This window comes from Apteryx mantelli, chromosome 18, assembly GCF_036417845.1.
Source record: "Apteryx mantelli isolate bAptMan1 chromosome 18, bAptMan1.hap1, whole genome shotgun sequence".
NCBI classification, from domain to species: domain Eukaryota; kingdom Metazoa; phylum Chordata; class Aves; order Apterygiformes; family Apterygidae; genus Apteryx; species Apteryx mantelli.
Window position 1 is genome coordinate 11,784,091 of NC_089995.1, and position 22,840 is coordinate 11,806,930.

At 38.5% G+C, this 22,840-nt stretch overlaps 1 protein-coding gene across 1 annotated transcript in view; it reads right to left on the reverse strand.

Moving 5' to 3' along the window:
• Positions 1-28: 28 nt before the first annotated feature.
• ZNF217 (zinc finger protein 217) overlaps positions 29-22,840 on the reverse strand; it is a 28,533-nt gene continuing 5,721 nt past the window's right edge. Inside the window, exons 2-6 of the mRNA XM_067308000.1 lie at positions 12,151-13,932; positions 9,876-10,001; positions 7,461-9,059; positions 3,467-3,595; positions 29-2,156 (exon numbers count right to left, since the gene is read on the reverse strand). Coding sequence (XP_067164101.1) covers positions 3,486-3,595; positions 7,461-9,059; positions 9,876-10,001; positions 12,151-13,549 — 3,234 coding nt within the window. The 5' untranslated portion in view covers positions 13,550-13,932 and the 3' untranslated portion in view covers positions 29-2,156; positions 3,467-3,485. The remainder of the gene's footprint in view (positions 2,157-3,466; positions 3,596-7,460; positions 9,060-9,875; positions 10,002-12,150; positions 13,933-22,840) is intronic.

Below are 22,840 nucleotides of genomic sequence, written 5' to 3' on the forward strand. Positions count from 1 at the left end.
AACTTTAAAAACAAGACACAGAAACTAGTTTTGCAAAACACCAAGTCTATATTTACATCCACATGTAATAATATACTCAACTAAAGTGAAATACATCATAAATTAAATGAGTGATGTGTGCCTACTGCTTGACGACTTCCGGTTTCAACAATTAAAATAAAACAAAATGGAATGAAATAAATACATAGACAAAAAAAAAAAATCAACAACTTGTACCTCTATATATGCACTGTTATCTCCAAAGAAACATACAAAACCAGTAGTATCCCAATAGTTAATACTGATGGGCAAAGTGTATTCTGAAGTACAGGGCTGTGCTGCCATGAAATAGTCTTCATGTCCATTTTCCATTCCACCACCAAGTTATCTAACAAAAAAGCCTTGGGGGAAAGTGTACCAGCATGAAGGGAGATTAAAAACAAATAACAGGTCACAAGCCTGTTTGCTTAAACATCTTAACACAGCCCTGCACGTTTTAATCACAGAACCCCGTAAGGCGTATAGATGATAGTTACAGCATGCATTCTATAAGACTCATTGAAAGATCACGCAAAAAAATAGATTAACCATTTTCCAAGTGAATTCATCTTCAAAAAATAGGCTATAAAAGTGCAAAACTAGGAAAACAAAAATCTAGATTATGTACATATGGCTCAGCTTATGAACAGGAAAAAAGGTAAATAGTGTACAATTTCCTGATACACAGCACTTCATTACATCGCCAGTTTACAGAGACATTAAAATTAGGTCCCATATACAGGAACTAAGACATACAACTAGAACATATCAAGTTGCATAATGAAAAAACAAGAGTTTCTGGGTTTTGCTATTTTACATTTGCTGTATGAGGGAAGAGAGCAAAATGAACAGTGCAAAAATTTTCATTTTTTGTTTTACTGAAACATATGGAAGTCAAAGCCAGGTACAGAAGAAATCAACTCTTAACTACAGGCTTTATGAGAAGCAACTAGGAACGCAAGTCAAAATATGCAACAATTCTGCTTTACTGGCTGGTAACTGGCCATCTTCCCTTTACAAAAATTAAACTGCATGTGCATTAGAAAAAACTCTTGTTGTCTTCACAAAAAAAATAAAAGGAGAGATTCTGCCATCAACAGGTTATTCCTTATTTCAAACACCCAGTAGATGCTAAAAACAGACATCAAGAAGCTTCCAAGCACAGTCAAGCAGGCTACAGCATAGCCACATCCCTTTCTGAAGTCTGTAGATCCCAAATTCATATTGCAAGCCTGTTTGCTCACGACTTTATAGTTTGGACAAAGGTGCAAAGTAGTTTTCCTCTAAATGGAACTGTATTGAGTTTAGTAGAAACCTAAACATTTGAAACATTTAGATTAGTATCGTTCCTCATGCAAGTCCTACATATTTTCTGCCATAAAAGTTTTCTGATGTTGCTAGAGATGTTCGTTTAAGAGACTTCTCTCAAGAACAGCAACCAATGCCAGGACAAGAATCCAACCGTATTTCAGGAACACCACACTGACAAATCCAAATGTCACGCATTGCTTCATCCTTGCTTTTAAAAACATGCTGGAAACAACTCCCGGGAAACAGATCCCTCCAACACATTATGGTCTTAACATATACAAGGCAGATCAGCATAACGTCAGCACCGTTGCTTTGATGTTCACAACATTTATAAATTGAACAGTTTCAGACAGTTTATTTGGAAGTTGTTTTTAAAAAACTAACATAGTTCAACAGAAAAAACACAGATGAGAAACTTTCACCTTTATGAAAAGGAGCATTAAGCCAACAGGGTTTCAACTTCAGTATTTACAGTTTACCTGAGGTGCAAGGATTATATATTCTTTCAAAGAGAAACTCTTTTTTTCAGCAGCGCTCAAGTATGTAAAAATATAATTCCTACCTAATATTTGGTCAATTAATTCTAATGAAAAATACTCAAAGTCAATGTCAAGATATACATTCTCCACACACCTTCATAACCCAATTGTTTAGACTACTTTTTATGGCTATTTGGTACAAAATGTTAACAGAACCAGTACTATAAAACTGTAGTGTTTTTATATACAGTACAATCACAGCTTAGTTCAGTAGCTTTCACCATTCATTTTTCGCAAGGGATGAACTGCAGGTATAACTCCATAGCACATGCACTTGTGTCCTCAGACCTAAAACAAACCAAAAAGAGTTTTGTAGCATAAAACTATAAAATAGTATATTGCACTTTTCTGGTGGAGGGAAGAAACATCTTTAAGGTATAAAGAGAATTTCATCTGCACTATTCCATAAGCATATTCAGGAATTAATATTGCTATGTAAGGTCTGCACCTCCTATTTTGTAACCAATAAAAGCTGCCAGTCAAGTCTGCTTTTAAAGATACTCAAGCTCCAAGTAGAAATACAAGCAGGAAGTCGAGTTAGCTTAAAAAGAGCAGAACTAGGTAAAAACATGCTTAGTAGGGGACAGTAAAAGCAGTAAGATCAGAAAAATATAAAAAAAATAAAGAAAAATGTTTCAAAAGCTGTCAATAATAGTTAAGAGAATTCTGCTCCCCAGATATGTAAAATCATTCTGTAAAAATACTGCACACTGCTCCAGGTGCTATAGCACTGAAGAGGCATCTGCTTAAATTTGAATGAATCTCAGGAAGAACTAGAGGAGAATGATCTATGGCTCAAGGTTAAAAAACTCCAAAGCATAGATATATTTATTTATAGTCTTATAGAGTGCTTATCTCCTCAGCAGCTAAGAACCCTGCAAGCACAATGAGGCTGTGAAGTTCTGAGCTACAGCTCCCAAAACAAAGAGCTGAAGCAGGGGAATTCAGAGCACCAGCTAATTCTTTTCACTTGACCTGTTTCCCTATGAGGCTACGCCCATCCCTCACACGGACAAAGGAAAAACTATTAGGAACAACCTCATCCAGCACACAAAGATAAATTGTCAAGGAGCTATCAGGAACTTCCTTTACTTCTCTATAAAGTAATCCCCCCAAAAGAAGAGTCTTGTTGACCGAGGGAATTCTTGCAACCTTTGAAAGTTGTAAAATGAGTAATCCCTACATTTTCAGGAACATAACTTCTTAGGGACTAACAGATTTCATGAACTCTTGATAACAGACACTTCCTCCCATTTCTAGTTCTCCATCCTCATGTGTTAACTTAAGGGGAAAGCCCTTCCACTTCACCCTGGTGTCCTAAAGCCTTTAACACATCATATCTAGTGTTAACCCTTCCATTTGTTTTAGGAAAGAAGTATGCAGGCTCCTTTTACCCAAAGCAAGCTATTAGCTCTGCTCAAAATAACTAATGCATGAGTAGGGTTATTTGGTTCATTTTATAAGAGAGGGGAAGTTTGTATTTTCAGCTATCCTGGTTCAGACTTTCATAACATCGCATCACACTGTGCAGCAATGTTTGATGTTATGAGTAGATAAAGCAACATTTAAGTAACAATTAGTTTAAAAGCTTTGTTTACCATTTCTTGAAGTAAATGATCAAGTCTTCTTGTCACTTGGTCGAAAGTGTGCATTGCCAATAAGACTTTCATAACTCCGCTTTTGTAGCATGCTGTTAGATAAGTGTTGGTATGACACTGATCTCTTTCCTGACAAAAATAAATGTAGAGAAGTTACAATTATTTCCTGCTAATCTAATTGGTCAAGCATTCAATTGCGAGCAGATGTCAGCATCCAGAATCCCAGCATACCACACAAGCTACCACGAGTCATCTCACAAACAGGGCCTGGAACATTAGGGAGATATTAATCTGATATTCCTGGTCCTATTAAAAGATTAATGAAATTCAGTACCCAGAACAAAGACAAGGAGCATAAAAAGTAATATTTTAAAAACAATTTGTTCTAAGCTGCACGCTTTCTACGTCCATCACTCCAGATTTTGCTTATCTTACTTGCAAGAAAAATGTCTTTGCTTAATTCATCACACATAGCAGGCTTTACTTTAAAAAAGTTTCAGAGTTGCAGTACTTTTGATAACACAGTGCCTACATATCCAATTCCTCTATTTGCTTGAGAACAGAGTTTTTGAATATGAGTATTTGAAAGAAAAAATGCATACACTATGTTATTGCCATCGTAGAGATTATATGGAAATTGTGACACTTTAAAGAGTGTTAATATACATTTACAGGAAGATCTTTGTTAAGCAGTTTTCAGTCCAGTGCACAGGTAATTTTTTTATTTATCTAAGACCATTAATTCATGTGAAATCAATGCCTGTTCCATATTAAGTCTTATTAGCTTAAACAAGCAGTCAAAAACACTTCATAAAATTAAGGAAAAAAAGTCAAGAATCATTACTCCCGCAGGATACAAAAAGCCCAACTGCCATCCATATTCCATGAAAGCTTTAAATGCAGCATAGAAAAAAAACCAGCAAGCTTTAATTAAATTAAAATGGCAAAGCTAAATTAATATTTCAACAGAATCTACAAAGCCATTGGAGTGTGTCATGAGCAATTGTCTTTAATTTGCAGTCTCTGCCAGATCAATCAGCCAACAGGTTATCCTTGATAGCATGTTGCCATTGCAAAGGCAACTAATTTGAGAATAACACAAACTGAGCGGTTTCAGAGTGTTTCTGTCTCTTCAGGGCAACACGAGAGTGGCACAGCTTACAAGCAATAATGGAAGGCATCATGCTTTAATCAAGTTTGCCAAGTGGAACATATTCTCGTGACAACTTGATCCAGCATTTAACATGCGACATAACATGTTCATAGGACCTAAATAATGTTGCCACAAGGCACACAGGCCATTAAAAAAAGGTTTTGACATCATGTTTTATAATATCACCAGGGAGGTATAAAAAGACTACAGAAACCTGCAGGTCTACACCTGCAGTACTTTGCATATGATATCTTACAAAATACATCTCTGAGGAGTTGCAACTTTTAGACAGATAGTTGTATTTCAGCTTTTCAGAAAAGAAAAAAAAATTGCAGAAGCTCATCCTCACTCTTTCTACCCACATTAAAACTCTAATACTGAGCATTTTGCCTGTCACTTGCCCTGCACACCCTCCCTCCCCCCCCCCCCCCCCAAAAAAAAATTATCAAGGTTTGTTTCATGCATCCACTTCTGGGCAGAATGGTTAGAAAAACAGAAAATCAGCCTAAAAGGCCTCCATTTTATTGCAAGGGGCTTTTATGCCCTGTATTACTGAGGTATACAAGACAACAGACAACCCACCAAGCTGGTTTTGTTTCACAAGTCTTTCCATCGCAGGTAAGGTAACAGCCATAAAAAGTTGAGTTTCTTGCACTTTGCCAGCTGCACAGTGTTACCAGCAACAATCAAATCTTTATTTCCCATGACAATAATACTGTCAAACTTGTTGTAGCCATAGTTTCAAGAGCTTTAAATAACTTGAAACGGTATCTACTTAAAAAGTTCTGAACTATAAGCTACTGTCCCCAGGCTTGTACCGCAGAAGAGGAAGAGAAGCCTACCACAGTGAGATTTTTCTTGCAGAAAGGTGGAGCTTTCAAAAGAAGAATGAGGTGAATTCCAGTGAAGTCATTACATAAAAGTAGTATTGCATCACCTCCTACTTCCATATGCTTATCTCACTGAGACTACTAGAAAAAAACAGGGAATTTCTGTTTTCCCAAGATTTGGTAATGCTGGAAAGGAGCAAGAGGCTGCCCACCATCTATTCTTTGACGTACAGACTACTCCTGTGAAGCTCTTTGAAGCTGCAAGATTTATTTTCCTTTTCCATCTTTCACCAAAATTAATAGGGTTTTATGCAATGACAAAAGCATTCCATTAAAAGTCTGGATGTTCTAACTGCTCATCAAATAACAATGTCATGGAGCACAAGTCCACAGTCAGTTGGCTTATATCCAAATTAAAGCACTGTTTGGTCCTCAAGGACAGGTAGGTTCTTCAACCAAGTGCTGAGATCACACATTAAACTCTTAGCTGTGGATCAACCATTAATAAAAAACAAGTAATCTTGCAAAGTGCTATAAATTCCACAGCTGCATGAATTACTTCTGTACTTGAAAAAAAGAAAAACCCTAAAGTATTTAAATATCTCAAATCACTCAGAACCAAAAGACAGCGACATATTTGTCTTTTTCCCTGTCCCTCTGCATTCTGTACAGAACCCCATGCCCATTTTATAGTCCTCAAAGCCACCCTGCACCCTTGCAGCTCATGGCACACCAACGACACCTCACGAAAGCTAGGAATTAACTCCGTTTCACAACCGCTTCAGTGAGTCAGCAGCAATGCTAGCTTTGCTCTCCCCACTCCCTAGACTGGAAGCAGCTGCACCACTTACTTTCCTTCACCCTTCCCAGGCCTGGGTATTTACCAAGCCCCACAGCCATGAAGCGAACAAAGACCAGAACAGTCAGCAACTAGATCTTTTGCCACTTAACTAAACGCAGCTTTAGTATTTTGCAATTTGCTCTGACCTATTCTAACATACCACTGCCTGCTACAAACCCAGACTACCTCAAAAAGAATCATCTTACTACTTCCAGCGAATGGGGGTATACACAGAGTTTTAAGAATTTAGCTGACACTTTAAAACTACAGAGCACACATGCACTATTTAATTTTTTAAGAGGATCTCCATTTCAAGATTCAATGTCCTACATTTAAGACTGAGTCCGTACTAACCTCCGCTGAAAATGGTAAACATCTTCTACAAATACTGAAACAGCTGCTTAAATATCACCTGGCACCTTTTAATCTTGACCTCCTACTGAGTTTTGAAAATGCTGATTAAGAATGAAATACAGAAAAGTACGCATCTCATGAAAGTACCAAACTTTTCAAAAGACATCATGAAACATTTACCTCTGCTAGTTCAAGGATTTTCCACAGTAAAGTATTGCTATTTAGTGCAACGAAACATCATAATTAGAATAGCAGAAATGTATTGTCTTGATTTAACAAAGTATTCTGTTCCGACTAAAAACTAAGCATTGGAAAAACCCACTGAAGAACAGAGGAGCAAGATGTACATCATAGTTCTATGATTTTTAATACATCCTGTAGTGTACATGCTTATTTGCAGTTGAACAGAACATTTGATGGTGAGGGCTATTTGGAAGAATTTCTATTAATAGTCCAGATGGTTCAAGATTTCCTTGTAAATTAACAGAAAGGCTCATTCTGCACCCTAGATAATTAGTTCATCAGAACAATCCAGACAGGCTAACAATATATGTTTGATATCAGAGACCCAGGAGAACAAAAGCTTTGGAGGAACTTTATATCCCTCTTCTAAATTTAGAGCTTACATGCCTAATTCCCCAAACCAGGAGTTTGCTGAAACTGGATTTTATATTTAAATTGACTGAACCTGATGAAATGTGGAGAACAGCCTTATGCTCTCTATGGTTTCAGGGGGCAGGGTATGCACTTAATTCTATTCCATTCACCTTCCTTTGTAATGTAATAAAACATTTATCTAGGAAGGAGATACAGTACCTTCTACTGTAGAGCTGGTTACTTGGCCATTGCTAGATCCACAAGAACTGAAAAGTGATCCAGAGCTATATGGCTCATAAGGTTTGAGAACAGTCAATACGTTAGGAGGATCAACATCATCTGAATTCAGAAGCCCTTGTTTGGTTGGCAAAACAGAGGATGAAGGTTTGGTGCGAGAACATTCCTGAGGTAGCAGATTTGCATATCTGTTTGCAACACGAAATCTGCTCATTTCGTATCTTCTGTAATTAGCCATTGCAGAGTCAATATGTTCAATAGGTAACAGATTAGGTTTCATTCTTTTAGCAGATGTTTCACCATATTCTAGATTTACATTGCCCACAGATTTACTACAAAGATAGTCTCTTCCTCGATGACAAGACCAGGCAGATTCATTTAGGTGAGAGTCGAGAGCCCCGTTCATACCGCTGCTGACTACACCAGACTGAGACACTGGGACACTTAGAGCTTTTACTTTAGATTCAGGTCTTTTTACTCTGTCCAGTACTGGAGAGATACTGGAACTGGAGTGCATTTCTTGCTGAGGTTGTCTATAGTTATTTGCCTGAGCTCCAACATTACTTTGCTGCTTATGAAACTTGAGGTTACTCGGGGCTGTGCTGTTTGAGTCAGTCACTGAAAAGAGAGGGACTTTGTTCTGTGGAGGGTGACACTGTTTAGCTTTCCCTGTTTGCAACAGTTTTTGTTGTGTAGATGGGGAAGCCTTATTTTTATGAGGATTAAAAGACAGAGGAAGCACATCTTTACCAAGCAGAGCTGGAGGGCATCCAGTGCGTCTGGCTTTAGCTAGAGCCTTGTTTCTATAGCCATTTTTGTTAACGGTGTCAGGATTGTATTTGTGCCTCAGCCTCTGGTGTATCATTAGGACTTCTGGGTAAAATGTTCGGTAAGTACAAAACGGACAGGTGCTGGGTGCTAGCAGGCCTTTAGCAGTTGAAACCACTGAACATTCTTGTGAAGTCCCAATAGATAAGTTCAAGGGCTTTTCTTGAGAGTCCACCATATGTTTGTGTTTGTAGTTTTCTGTGCACTCTCGCACATCATTCACATTTTTTCCATCCTTTAAAGCACAAACATACTGGACATCATCTCCCTCTGATGCCACAGAAGCCTCTCTCTCTCTCTTATGAGGATCAGTGGGCTGAGCTTCCTTTGTTTCCTTCTCAGCCTTTACTTTTTCCAGGTAAGGAGTGGACACATTCTCGTGTATTTGATTTGAACTGTTACAAACCGAACCTTTGTTTGATTCCCTAGAATCATTTTTCATTCTCAACAGGACTGTGCTGCCTATTGCATTATTCAAAGACAGACTTTCCTTCTGCTGCTTTGCAGGTGGGCAGCCCTGGGCAGCATCTTTGGCACCATCAAAAAGCCTCTTCAAATTTTTGGTTTCTTGAGCACCATCAACAGCCAGCAAGAGCTCCGTCTCCTGACTCTGTAATGAAACTTTGCTGTCATTTTTCACGTCTGCTGCACTATCAGCTTGCTTGTCCTTGTGATGCCTCTCTAAATGATACCTCAGTGAAGTTTTCTGTGCTGCTGCATACTCACAGAATTCACATTTGTACGGTTTTTCACCTGAAACACAGTTTTATCAGTGAATAAGTTTGATACAATTTGATTTGAAGTCTTGAACACAGTTAAAGACAACAAGGGAATAATCTAGATTTTAAAACAATAAAATGGATTTTTCCTCTTTCCCCTTCCACATACTAATAATTCCCAAACTCATCTAAATCATTTAAGGAACTGCATCTTACTACTTTTGCTAACTACAGTGACATCTTCTGGTTATGATGAAGATATTTTCCACACGCTCCCTATGTATGGAGATGGTAGCTGACAATATGTTTAGCAGAGATAAGCAAGAAGTATAGCTGTGGGTCAACTCCAACAATTTGTAGCCCTTGATCACACCGCAAGTATGCTATTCAACAACACAAATGTTACAGTTCATCTATAAATAGAGCTGTTTCAAAAGAAACAGGGACATACATTAACAAAAGTAGAAAGCGTTTGCCTGGGTATGGAAAACAAAAGTTGAACTGAAAAACAGACACAGCTTTTTCCCAGGTAGCAGCAACTGGCAGGCAATCAACTTAATACTTGGCAATTAGTTTTAAAACCTTTTTGTTTGACTGCTTAAAGCAAAACACAGTAAATGCTGTTAAGAGTACAACATAATTAGTCCTATTTGAAAAGATTTACATTTATGTAAATAATGAATTCCTTTTGAGAAACTGCAATTACAACTGTTTCAGCAATAGCAAAAGCTTTATTCTTAATTTAAAATAATTTTGAAGGTAACTTCTGTTTTTCTTGAGTAAAACCAAACGTTCCATCCAATTGGATCCAGCAGACCTTTCCCCTCCCACAAAGTTGAAGCCCATTTACCTGTATGAGTTCTGAGATGAATATTGAGGTAATAATTTGAGCGAAAATACTTTCCACAATAGCTGCATTCTCTGGAGGCTCCAAGGTTTTTAACTTTTGCTCTTTCCAAACCATCTTCATTTTTATCTTTGGAAGAAAATATAGCTATATTATGAAGAGCAAATGCAAATTTGGAGTCCCATTTAAAATTATAAGCAACTATCTTAGGTGTCATTATTAGGAAAAAGCAGAGTGATGGACTGTTGTCAACTCCTTCTACAGGCCTGTGTCTTTGTTCTGCACTGCCGCACGCAGCAGAGAGCAAAAGAGTTAAGAGATTTCCATTTGTGTCAAGTAACACTGGTTGGCGACTGTAACGAAGAAGCTCCAGGGAACAAACAAGATGCAAAACTAGGCTTCAAAGAACAAAAACCATTACAGTATCTTTAATGACCCACAGGAACCCAAAGGAGAATGGTCTATCTCAAAAATTTGTACAGGTTATAAACTATACTCTTATCTTAAAAGGAATGTTTGAATTAGAAAGTGTGATGAATCAGACTGTAAAAGCGCTCTGCGCACCACAGCAAAACACAGAGGGGAAGGAAGCTGGGGAGGAAGATGGGCCTTTATTTATTTTTGTACTAGTCAAAGGACCATGGCGCCTGCAGAACAACATCCTTAGCTTTAATCAATAATCTTGTTAAGAAGTGTTAAATGCTGAAGTTTTGGCAAATACAGCAGTAGGGAAGTGACTGGTGTTGCCAGCTCTGCGAAACATTTTCCAGGAACAAATTCACAGTTTAAAAATTGCTTTTATGCAACTGTAAGCAGCAGTAGTAACCACTAGAGGGTGGCAAGCACAGCATAATGTCTAACAAGAAAGGGGAGAAAGTTTATACACAAAACTATTCAAAGCAACGCGATTTCTTTGGCAGATTGAATTGAAAAAGCATAGCCACAACTTAACTAAAATATCCAAGTCCAAGCTGACTAGAAAGCTACAGCAGGAGAAAGAAGGAAGAAGTTTCGCTTGACTAAGATATTAGTTAAATACTAAGAAATTAGTCAAATAGATGGTGTAAAACAGTTCTCAGAAGCTGGCGTGCTGGAAAGCTTCTATTCTGTAAATGCTAAGCATGGCCAAGCTACAGCCCAGACAAGCCATAGCTGTTTTAACCGAACAGATAAAGTCTCAATAAGCGTGACTCAGCATCTCGCAACAAAAGCTGGTGTAGCGTAGGATAAGACACCGCGAAACAACACAAGCAAGCTAGCATTAGGTAATAACTTTATTCCTTTGTTACTGCAGGCAAAATAAAGGGCTGCACATTACCAGAAATGGAAGTGAGGCGTGTGTGCCAGGACATTCTGTACGTTATGTCTTGTCTCGAGATTATGCAAGTGTCTGTTCTTTAAATGCAGACCCAAAGCCTGTCACACACAGCAGTGCGAGACTAGCTAGAACTTTTTGCTATTTTGTTTAACCCCCGGACTTGCAACTTTTTTTTCCAAGTGAGGAAGCATTTAGGATCGATATCACATGTTTTTCTATGACACAGTGAGATTCAGAATTAATCTGCATAACACAAACAGACCTACTCTGGCAAAGAAAAGTGTTAATATGCCCTTGAAGGAAGAGGAGTTATATACCTCTTTTTACACATACCATGTCCACAGCCTGCATGTGTGTCTTCATGCAACTAATTTACCAAGTTACTGGCTCTGACGTTGCATACCATTCAAAAGAAATATGCAATATGCAGTTGCACAGAGAAGAGTTTAGAATTATTCTTTACTTCACAGGATCCTAACAACTGCTGGTATCAAGCATGGGACGTTTTCTGCCCTTTCTTACAAGATGCAGAAAAAGTATGAAAAATGCAGTGACTTCCTCAGAAGCATTATTTGTAAGAACATGTGCTGGGCAAGAAGGGCTATGCAATACTTGGGAGTATCCAAGCTAACAACCTTGCTATTGACAGATAGAGAGAGAGAGAGAGAAAAAAAGGGGTGAACAGTGACTCTTCCTAGACTGATTGCTATTAAAACTATTTCAGTAATTCTAGAAACCCAAGTCATAAATGCAAGGAGGTCAAGCAACTTGAGAGATCTCAGTGTGGAGGTATCAGAACCTCTTTCCTTATTTTTATCTTTTTCCCTTCCCCACCATACTCTCTGGCCAAGTTCTAAATAAAAAAGATAACTGACAAAGTCAAGACACTTCACCTTTGAAGAGTTCCTGAATACTACAGTAACTGCTATTTGAATCTAACACACTCAAAAAGCTCCTCACCTAAATTAAGTGTTTCCGGAAGCCCATCTTCAGATCCATCTTCAGACCCTCCTTCCATTCGTTCTACTGCTCCATTTTCATCCAAGCTTACAATTATATCAGCACAGCATGCCCTAGAAGCAGCTGAAGTCTCTCCATCAGTCCGTCTGTCTCTCTTGTGCACTCTGGAATGAAGGACTAGCTGGTGGTATGTTCTGAAGGCTTTACCACACTCTGAACAGTGTGTCGGTTTCTCTTTGTTTTGGGACAATTTAGAATCCATCTCCATAGAAGGCACTTCACCACCGGGATGTTTCAATTTGTCTTGGGATAAGTTACCATTCCCTGTATAGCTGCTGTTCTTATTTACTTTTGACTTCCCTGTAGTTTCAGTCTGGCTACCTTTATTTGCATTCCAAATTTCACCAAGTTCTTCTTTATCAGAAGATGAATCATCATTGTCTGTACTTCCTTCTTGTCCTGGTTCTTTAATTTGGCCATGGCCAACTGCAACTTTACCTTTGGTAGCCAGCTGCCATGCTTGATATGTGTTGAATGGATCTAGTTCAGCTATCCATTTCACAGGTTTTTGTGATTTGTCATTTTCTGGAGCCAAGTTTGGTCTTAAGTTCAAGAATCTCAGAAATTCTTCTCTTTGAGAAGTTTCTTCTTGATTAGACTCACCAGTCACTTGGGGGCTTTCACCATTGGGTACTGATTCTTTGGTGTGCACTTTACTGTGCTCAATTAAAGTCTCTTTATTGAGAAATAGGAAACCACAAACCATACAAATTTTGTAAGGTGACGTTACATTTTCAGTTACATGCTCCTGCACCACCTCATTTATTGTTATGGGGCTTTCAGAACCTTGTTGGAGCTTGTTTCTAGAACCAGGCTTCCCAGTATGCGTTCTCATGTGATTTTTAAGGAACCACGGCTCTTTAAATCTTCTTCCACATACATTACACCAATACGTGAAGGAGTCTTTATGCTTTTTCATGTGTGCCTCAACATCAAAAGCCTCATCAAATGTTTGTCCGCAAACCTCACAACTAAGTTCATCACTGTCCTTTTCATTGTTTGGTAAAGGCAAATTTGTTCTTACTTGACATTTATCTAGACGACTGAGATACTCTGCTTCAACACGCAGGACAGCTGGTTCACAAAGGGTGGGCCTATGCTGTGTTAAAACATGCTTACCAAGTTCTTCCGGATGTTTAAAAGACTCATCACAAAACATGCAGTCCATAGGCATACAACCCTCAGCTTGCATTAGAAACTTTTCTTGCAAGCTTTTGTAAGAAATTGTATTTGTTCCTTTTATTGTCATCGAGGCATCATTATTCTCCATCTGTGCACCAACGGTACTGGCTATTCCATCCGGTCCATCCATGTATGCCAAAAGAGGCTGGGTTGGCATGTTTCCTACGTTCTGTTCCTTATTACGTGTTATAATGCAAGGTTTCAGATCTTTGGGGATGCTCACCGATCACTATAAGGACACTTTGTAAAGTTCTCCAACATGCGCTTGCAAGTCTGCTAAGCTAAAAGACCTCCGCCAGGAAAAGGTTTTTTTCCACAAAAGTTACTTATTTTTTCATCTTTCTGTGTTCACACATCACTGAAAGTGTATCCACTGGTTCTCTCAGCAAAGGACCGAGGTTTCTTGAACTCTCTCTCCTGATTTTTCAAGCCTGTAGAAACAGTCAGTTGCACTTACTTTTTTTGTACAAATATTTCAAATGGTTGTATCGGGCAAAATACACTCAAGGAGAAGTTCAGTGCCACAAAGAACTCCACCACCTGGAGAAGAGAGAAAATAGCGTAAGACATTTCAAAAGAAAAGGAAAGCTTGTCTCCCAAATAATGAAAACACTAAAGCCAGAGAGCTACTGAGTACTCCCTCAAACATACAAGGCATGCTTTTAATAGGCAACAAGAAACAGCTGGGAGACACTCTGGTCCCTTTTCTACCTACTATAGCTGAAATAAACAGTGTAGTCTTGAACATGCCTGTACTCCACTACCTGGATTCCTGTATTCAGATTGCTACATAAAAGCAACATTTTATCTATTGTCTGTTCTAAACCTATTCTTACCCAGTTGCACAAAGTTGCTGAATCCCTATTTCAATGCACACATTAACTGAATTCACAACAAGTGAATGCAACAAGCCAAAGCAACCTTGCTGCAGACCTGTGAAACCAAAGTAGAGACACAGTAAAACTCTGCTTGTTTGCTCTCTAATGATCTTCAAGCAAAAGCCAATTTTTTCAAGATTAGACAGCCTGGAATTGGCTTTCAGAATTCTGGTGCACGGTGTCAACACAAATTCCTGTATTAAGAACCAATCGCTAATGCCATTACTCAAAGCTTTCAATATCATAGATAGTTTTAAAACCTGTGTCACTATTCTGGGCTGGCCCAATTAGACTGTGTCAAAGTTTGAAACAGCCCAATGACAGTGTTTCTTGAACAGTGTTTTAGTATTTAAAACCATCCAGGAAGCCAACTAATATACTTAAAAAGCAAATGCTTCCAATTTCAAATTAAAGTAAGCAATGTGTGTTTAACTGATTTCCAAATAGAAAGTTTAAGATACCATGAGAGTTAATTAAAAATTTATGATATACTTAATGACAATCCCAATTTAAGTCTTTAAGTCTGTAAGAATTCTAACATCTGTTAGCAGCAATTAATGGCTGCTACTCTTTCAGCTGTCAAATCATGGTATTGTGGAGGTTAGGATTCTGCTTGATCAACTTCTTTGGATAAATGAAAGGTCTAATTTATATTTCTTTTATTAGTTTGGTAGAGAGGAAACATTTCAAGATGAGGCACATTCCTACACACATAAATATCCAGTGAAAAGAATGTGTTCAAAATTTGACTCAAACCTCAAAGTTTCACAAATTATTTCATAAAAGACATCTGGCCAGGGATTCACATTACTTCCATTCATATGCCTCAAAACACAATATGCTCTATAGCAAAAGACAGTATGAGCAAGGCAGCTTTAATTCATCTCAAACTCTGACTTGTTATAATTTGGGGGGGGGGGGAAGAAAAGAAGCATTATTTTGCTTCATTTCAGGCAGAGAAAGAGTAACTATTGGCTCTGTAAAAATTCAGGCTACAGCCAGATTTCCATTCTCCAAGCCACTGTGGCAGGTAAAAGATGCAGCTGCCCACCCAGAAGGTTACTTTCTCTGACCTTTTCTCATCAGCAGAAGCTGATCTACTTTCTACTTTCTGATCTTCTCAGACAGCAAGAGTAGTCTTAAGCCATTAAATCTTAGAACATTTCAGTGGAAATCAGCCAGAGCTTGAACTGCTTACACAGGTCAAGGGCCCAAACAGGTTTGCCAGGGAGCAGATAAAGCTCCCACGGGCCCACCTGCTGGCAGAACGGGCACCTCTAGCAGCAGTGGCAGGGGGTAGCAGGACCTTTAATCAGCTGAAACTAAAAGGCATATTTATAGACCCGAGGATTTGATATGATTCCTTCAGTTATATTGGAAGCCTTTACCTACCACAGAACAGTCAAGCCCAGGCAAGATAACCACCTGGAATGGAGACATGACAAACTCATTGCTAGGAAAAAATAGACCCAACATCTTAAACATTTTATCCACATACTGCACTAATTCATGACACTGAGAAAACTTTTTGGTTTTAATTTGCAAAGTTAGCAGCTCCTTTTTTGCCATCATGCAGACAAAATTCTGGAGCCTAACAAGCCTTCGGGGATTAAAGTCTCCTCACTGTCCAGTCCTCTAATCCAGGTCTAGACAATGATCTGATACCAAGATCATTTCTGGCCTTTTTTTTTTTTGATCGATCACTTGTCAAGTTAAACATGGAGAACGGAGGGAGCCCACAGGGTGGAAAGAGGAAGAGCAAACAAGCCACTAGCTGGCAGGCTGATGGTTCATCTGGACCTTCTGCAGCCAAAGTCTTTTATAACTATGTCCTTTACCCCAGCTTTCAGTTTAATCACTGCCATGATTAACATTTCCTCTCCAACTCCTCTATGACTCAAAAATCTTTTGTAGCCCGCAGGTCCCAGCCTACCACTTCTGAATTTCTTCTGTTTCATCCTATGCTTCTGCTTTTCTGTCTTCCCTATTCAGTTCTAACTTTCCAGCTTTCACTCACTCCAAATAAGCAGGTGGAGCAGCTGTAACCTAAGTTTGAAGCTGAAGTATTCAAAAAGCTTTCCCCTTTTTAGAAAGCATAAGGAAAAAACATATCAAAGGGTGCTGGCTAGCATGTTTAACTACATGTTTTAACTTGCTGTTTTGTTCTGTTCCTACTGTAGCTTTAAGATGTATTTTTACACAACAGGATAACATGCTGTGGCAGAGCTCATGTGCATAAATGGTGACTATTTGCCTGAAAACAATTTATTTGCAAACTAAAAATGGACACCAGCTTTTCAAGTCTCCTAAACACCTAGAGTGAATATCCAGGCAAGATAAAAATTTAACTTGCTTCAGAGTTTAGTATTCGGAGACATAAGTAAGCGTTTCTGCAGCGATGGGCAAAAGAATTATCCTATGCAAAGGCCAAAGGCACATCAGGGGCATGAAGTCTGAGCCAAACACCAAACAGTGCCTCAAGTCCCACGTACTGAATTGTTGAGATTCATCACCAAGTCCTTGCTACTGTCTCTACAAACACAGAAAAACAGCCAACTAGTACTCTCCTCACTACATGACATGACAGCATACACACATAGATAGAGCAACAAGAATTAAGTATGAGTGGAAAAGACAAATGAAGAAACAGGAGAAATCCACATCCAGTCCCCTGTCCTTCACAGGGCACAGATTTCAGCATTCAGAAACAAGATGGGGTAGAAGAGACATCCTTATAACAGGAATCACCACACACAGTTCTGCTCTAACTTAACCTAAGATAATACAAACACTGTGAAAGACTAAAACCACATGGTTCATGATTTGTTAGGATTTAAGACACTGGCATAAGTTAAGTCTAGAAAAGGCCCCGAGTTGATCACCGGTTTGTGTAAACCCACCTCAAACAATTAACATTTTCTCTGGCAACCCCTTTGAAAATTGGTCCATTCCATTCCAATCTCATTTCAATATATAAAAGCAAACTTACTTAAATAACTGTCTAAAAAACTAAACCTATCTTCACAATTGCATATATAAGTACACAGCATAAAACCTTATAACAGGGATCATGAGAAGAGTTTAACAGAAGTTTGGGTCTGAATTTTATTGGGTATCAATAGGTTTGAACAACTAGTCCTTCAGACACTTCTTCCATGGCTCTTCAGAGCCCTTTACACATGTGGGCCAACCCCTGCTAGCCACCAAATGCTGCTGAAACTTCCCCTGTTCTTAACAGGAGGCTCCAAACACTGCACACTTTTGAAGAACTGGCCACAGCTCATCCTCTAAGCAGCACTGCAAAGCAGAGCAAGATATTCCTGTTTGAGAATCTGAAACATCTGGTTGCAGCACCAGCAACTATTGGTCTTAGATATAATACTGGATACAGGAGATAATACTTATGGACTTGAAAGCAACCTGCACATGGCATTTCTGAAGAAAACTGCAGGTATAATTTGACAGAATTACATTCAAACTGACACCAAGAACAATACCAGGTTTAAAAGGTGAGCTAGACTAGTCTTATTTTTGTATCTGGTGAATTCATAGTTCACTCTGATTAGATGGCTTATAGAAGTAGGACATGATTTTACATTCTCGCTGTTTAGACAAGCTAACACATGCTAAAACTACGAACTGAATACCCGCACTAGGATTTTATCCATTATTAACAAAAGTTTTCTTCCTAGTGAAGATAATATAATGCCTTGGAGTCAAAAAACCAAAAATGCTGATTAATTACATTCCTGTTATTCAAAACCCTGTAGGGAGCAGCAAAACTGTCAAGAGTTGCCTTAATTCTGTACTATCACTTACTTGGGAAAGCAAACAACCTGCAGCTTTGAAGAGCACTGGAACCATTTGTAGCTCAACAAAAATCCAGCACCTAGGGCTTCTGCAGCATTGTAGATATCAAAAGGCCAGAGGACACACACACAGAGGACAGGATACAACGTACCAGTCTCACAATAGACAGATCTTTTGAATGAAGGAGAAAGAAACAGAACACTCTTTTCAATAGCTGAGGAGAAAGAACTATAAGTTTGCTACTCAAGGTTGAAAATAAAAGATGACCTATCCCTCCTCACATTAAAGCAAGACAAAAAAATCTAGACTTCTGACTTCCCTATCACCATTTCTGAATGGCAACATGCATCTCAGACTGTAGTCCAAGGCCCACACGTTCCAGAGGTGGATTCCTCCTCCCCATCCCGTCATCTCAAGGCAGGTACAACAATCCCAATCAGCAGTTCTTGACAGTTCCTGGAACGTTTCTGTCCAAAAGCAGCAAGTTCTTCTCACCTGAGGGATGTCATCTATTAAAATTCATCCTTCCAACAGTCCAGAGCCTGAGCATTTAGCAAACTGCAGTTCACAATGCATTTGTATTTGCTTATGTGGCCTTTAGTCAACTATTTCAACAGGTCTGCAGCAATACCCATTATATTTATAAACACCACAAAACGTATATAAGTAAAAATTGAACTGGATGGATGAGAACATCTTGTCTTCATTGCACTTGCTACAGAACCTGTGAACCACACCAAAAAGCTGCTGCATATAAATGAATTATTAAAACAGGCAATTTTAATTAAGTGCCTGTAGAGAAGTTTAATTTAATGAAATTACACAACCAAGGACTACATATTACAGTCTCAAAGATTTCTTTGGGAAATGACCTATCAGTAGTAATTTTATTGCAATTCTACTTCCTGCATTTCAAAATTTCCATGAATATGTAATAAAAATTCTAGACACACCTTTCAGAGAACAGCAAAGGCCAACCATTGAATTTCCTGTTTTAAACACCACAGAGCACTGAGTAAAAACTGATTGCCTAGTATCATGAAAAACAGCTATACCTTACTAATTCTATGCTAGCAAAAACAACTGTTGTTAAACTATAAAAAAAACAAAACACAAACCAGAACTATTACAGAAGGTAACCTAGTTGCTGCAACAGTTCCTTAAAAAAAGAAATTAGAAAACTAGAAGAGTTACAACTAAGAGACAACGGACATGAGTTACTTTTCTGAATCGATTTTTTCTAAAATAGATATAACTACCTCAGCTAACTGTTAATGTTACAGATCCTTAAATCAAAGGGCAAGTAGCAAAGCTATTACTGTTTAGCAGTTCTTTGATAGGCAGAGTTTCTTTAGCTTACCAAGGTGCCATAAAGCTTAAGTGCTACATAATCCAATGCCATCAATGAATAAGAAACCCATACCCCAAAAACCCAAAGAGCCAGTTACTGCAGATTAAATACTACCTTAATTTTTACTATGTGTCCATTTGACCTGAAAAACTTCCATGTAATTTGCACTTCCACTTGTCTTCAGAAACCATTTCTTCAATTTTCCTCATGTTTCAAGACCTTTCTGGGCATTGCCTAGAGTCACTAAAAGTGACATCCTTTTCTCTCGCTCTATTTATGTCTGAAAACAGGTTGCTTGCCTTTGGCATTGCTAATTGAAATAGGTTTTATATCTGAATCCACTGACAAGCTATTTAATCCCCTTTTATTAAAATCTAAAATTCTGCTTTTTCAAAATAGTTGTGCTGGTTCTATTTTAAGGACATAGAATGAACCATTTAATATCACCACTTCCTCCTTACAGAGACCTCCACCCTTTGCCTGCAAATACTAACAATGCTATCTAGAATATCTATTTCAGCTGGCTACATCCATATTCAGGGACAATATTGATCAGACTAACTCGCACATAAATAAATACAACTTCAAATTCTCAAAGAAAAGCCTACACCAAGGCTGAACTTAGCTTATATTTAAAGTATCTCTTTCATTTGAGAGCATGATCAGCACAAAGTCAAGCCAGTTGCACCACACCTAGGACACACACAGGCTATCGAGGAGTGCATACCATCCCCAAATAGCAGCTACCAGAATTCAGGAGCTCCACACTCCTGAGATGCACAACCTAGAGGACACCAGGACTCCATGTACTACGTGGGGCTTGTAGGACCCATCATTTATTAAAGCTCCATTGTGAGAACAGCGCTGATGCGCCGCTGCCCTCATAGGCTCTTACAGGCAGCCAGCAAGCAAAGCAAATGTCATTGTGAGGTTCCAATTTACCAATAGCTCCAAAACATTAGCCAGATTCCTGAACATCCACAGCATGAAAATTCAAGTCTGTCTCTACAAATACTTGAATTTTTATTGCAAGCACACAACTTCCTTCCTCCATTTAAGGAGAAAGGCATGCCTGTGTCACCTCACACAATAAGGTGTTTTCCTGCATTAGATAGAAATGTCTTTCCTATCCCAATTTGATGAAAGGATAGCCCCTAAATCTAGGAAGGAAGACATGTTATTTGCAGCATAGACTGTGACCTTATTTCTGAAAGAGTACAACTGTCCATCTGCCTGTGACTTAAGTTAAACACTGGAAAGCTATAAAAGTCAGCACAGATAAAGCATTATTTTGCAGAACAGCAGAAGAGTCAGCTTTTCTTCATAACACTATATGAAGCCAATAACTTACTCTTCATTACTGTGCATTCTATTACTGTCTAGGGAAGGGAAGAGATATTCCCTTCTATCTTTTAACAGTAAATCATATTAACACAACTTCCCAGTCCACTTCTTTGTTCACGGAGGAGTGTGAAAGTACACCTACCATTGTTTCTCATCCATGTATATATTTTTATGCCAAGCGTTCAAGTACAAAAATGCTTTTAAATAAAAAGCTTGTTAACAGTTCAGTCTGATAAAGAAACAACATGAATACTTATAGAGGAAGCGGAGATTTGGGAGGAGGAAGGGGAGGAAGAGAATTGTTTGTTTCAGTTGCAGGAAAGATCAAAATGAAGACAACGTTCAGGTTGAAAAGAGAACATAAAAGATGACTCCAAATTGGAATTTCCACTCCCTAAATGCTGTACACTGAAGTCCTCTTGCTCGTCTTCATCTTTCAGGTTCAAAGCTTTGAAAGTTATCCTTTACTCTTAGGAGAGGTTTTCATGGTTTATCTTTTATGCTCTCTAGAAGAGGCACTATATTTTCTTCAGTTACAGTCCTTTCTAACACAACCACAGAGTTTTATAACGCAGTGATATTAAGATAATCCATAAAAACTGATCTGAAGAAACAGACATACACCAGAATGCAAGAATGCTACTACCCAGGCATTCCTCCACAAACCTTTTAGAAAGATTTTATGCTAAAGGTCTTTTATAGTCAGGTGAGACAGACATATTTGTAAGTCATTTTCCCCCTTAGGTCTAGCGAGCAGGATTTTAATCACCAGTGGAAAATAACTTGTAGTTAATAATGAACAATATTAGGAAAACTCCCTCTCCCCATTTCAGTCATCTATACTAATAGAAACAAAGGATATCCTTTCTCTAAAAAACCTTTTCCTGTGGAATCCCTTTTTCTTTAAGGCTATACGTCTAACAGTGTTTTGGCAAAGGATGGATGAGCTGAATGTGTCTCCTCAGTGAACTGAATGCCTCTTCTATCAAAAGATGTAATTATTCCTTTTAAAGCAGAGAACATATAAGCTTGCATCATTTTGCACATGTTTTTCCTCCACTGAGCAAGAGCAAATATAAAAGAGACTAATTCTTGGCATTAAAGGAGGAAGTACTACAAATAAGTATTGACTTTTAAAGATCAGAAGGACTGTTCTAATAGCCAGACCTCCTACCCTCCCCCTGCCCCAGATTAAGAAAAAATTTCTTAGGGAGCACAAACCCAAAGTTTAGTTTAGACACTATGAAGTGGCCAATACCTGTAAAAAGGCTGGGAGATACAAGACGGATCCTTTTCAGACAAGTCTGAGACACATTTCCCTGCTGTATAAGATGATGCAACTTCATTAAATCAAGAGGTTGCATACACTTAAACTGGCAATGACCCCTTACCTTACAAAACAGTTTATTGTTCTCTGCACAACAGGTAGAGACCATCTTGGTAAAGCAAGCGATACATTTTTAGTTTGTGTCAGTCTCACCTTTCAGAGCCTGCTTTATGTTTAGTCTTGGTTTTCATTTGAAATAAGGTATTTTCAGAGATCTTAATAGCAAATTTGACTTTTCTACTTCTAGGCAGAAGGATGCTAGATCTCTCCACCACTACAAAGAAATGGTAAATTTGGAGTGTACCAAATTAGACTTAATTCCTTCTTATTCAAGAGCCAGGAGTTCCTCCATAGCAATTATATGGAAGTTGCACCCCTTTGGGCAGCACAGCTGAAGTAACAGGCAAAGATATCCTTTTCTATTCCTGCATATAGGAGAAACAAGTAGCCACTTCCAAACAGTTCACTGTGTTAAACTCATTAATCTTCTCTAGTACTCTCACCTGATTTCAACTTTGAGTCTCACCTCTTCCCCACCACAGCACATACCCCAGGACCTTGTAAGAAAGCAGCACCTTCCCCCTCCGCCACCCCAGCACCCACTCTAAGTTGTTGCTTTCAAGCACAGCCACGATTACACACTTGCAAAAATCAGTGCTGAAAGACAGAGAAAGGTACACAATCTGAGGGAGATGCATTTACTTCTACATAAATCATCCCGTGGATTAGCATCTAAAG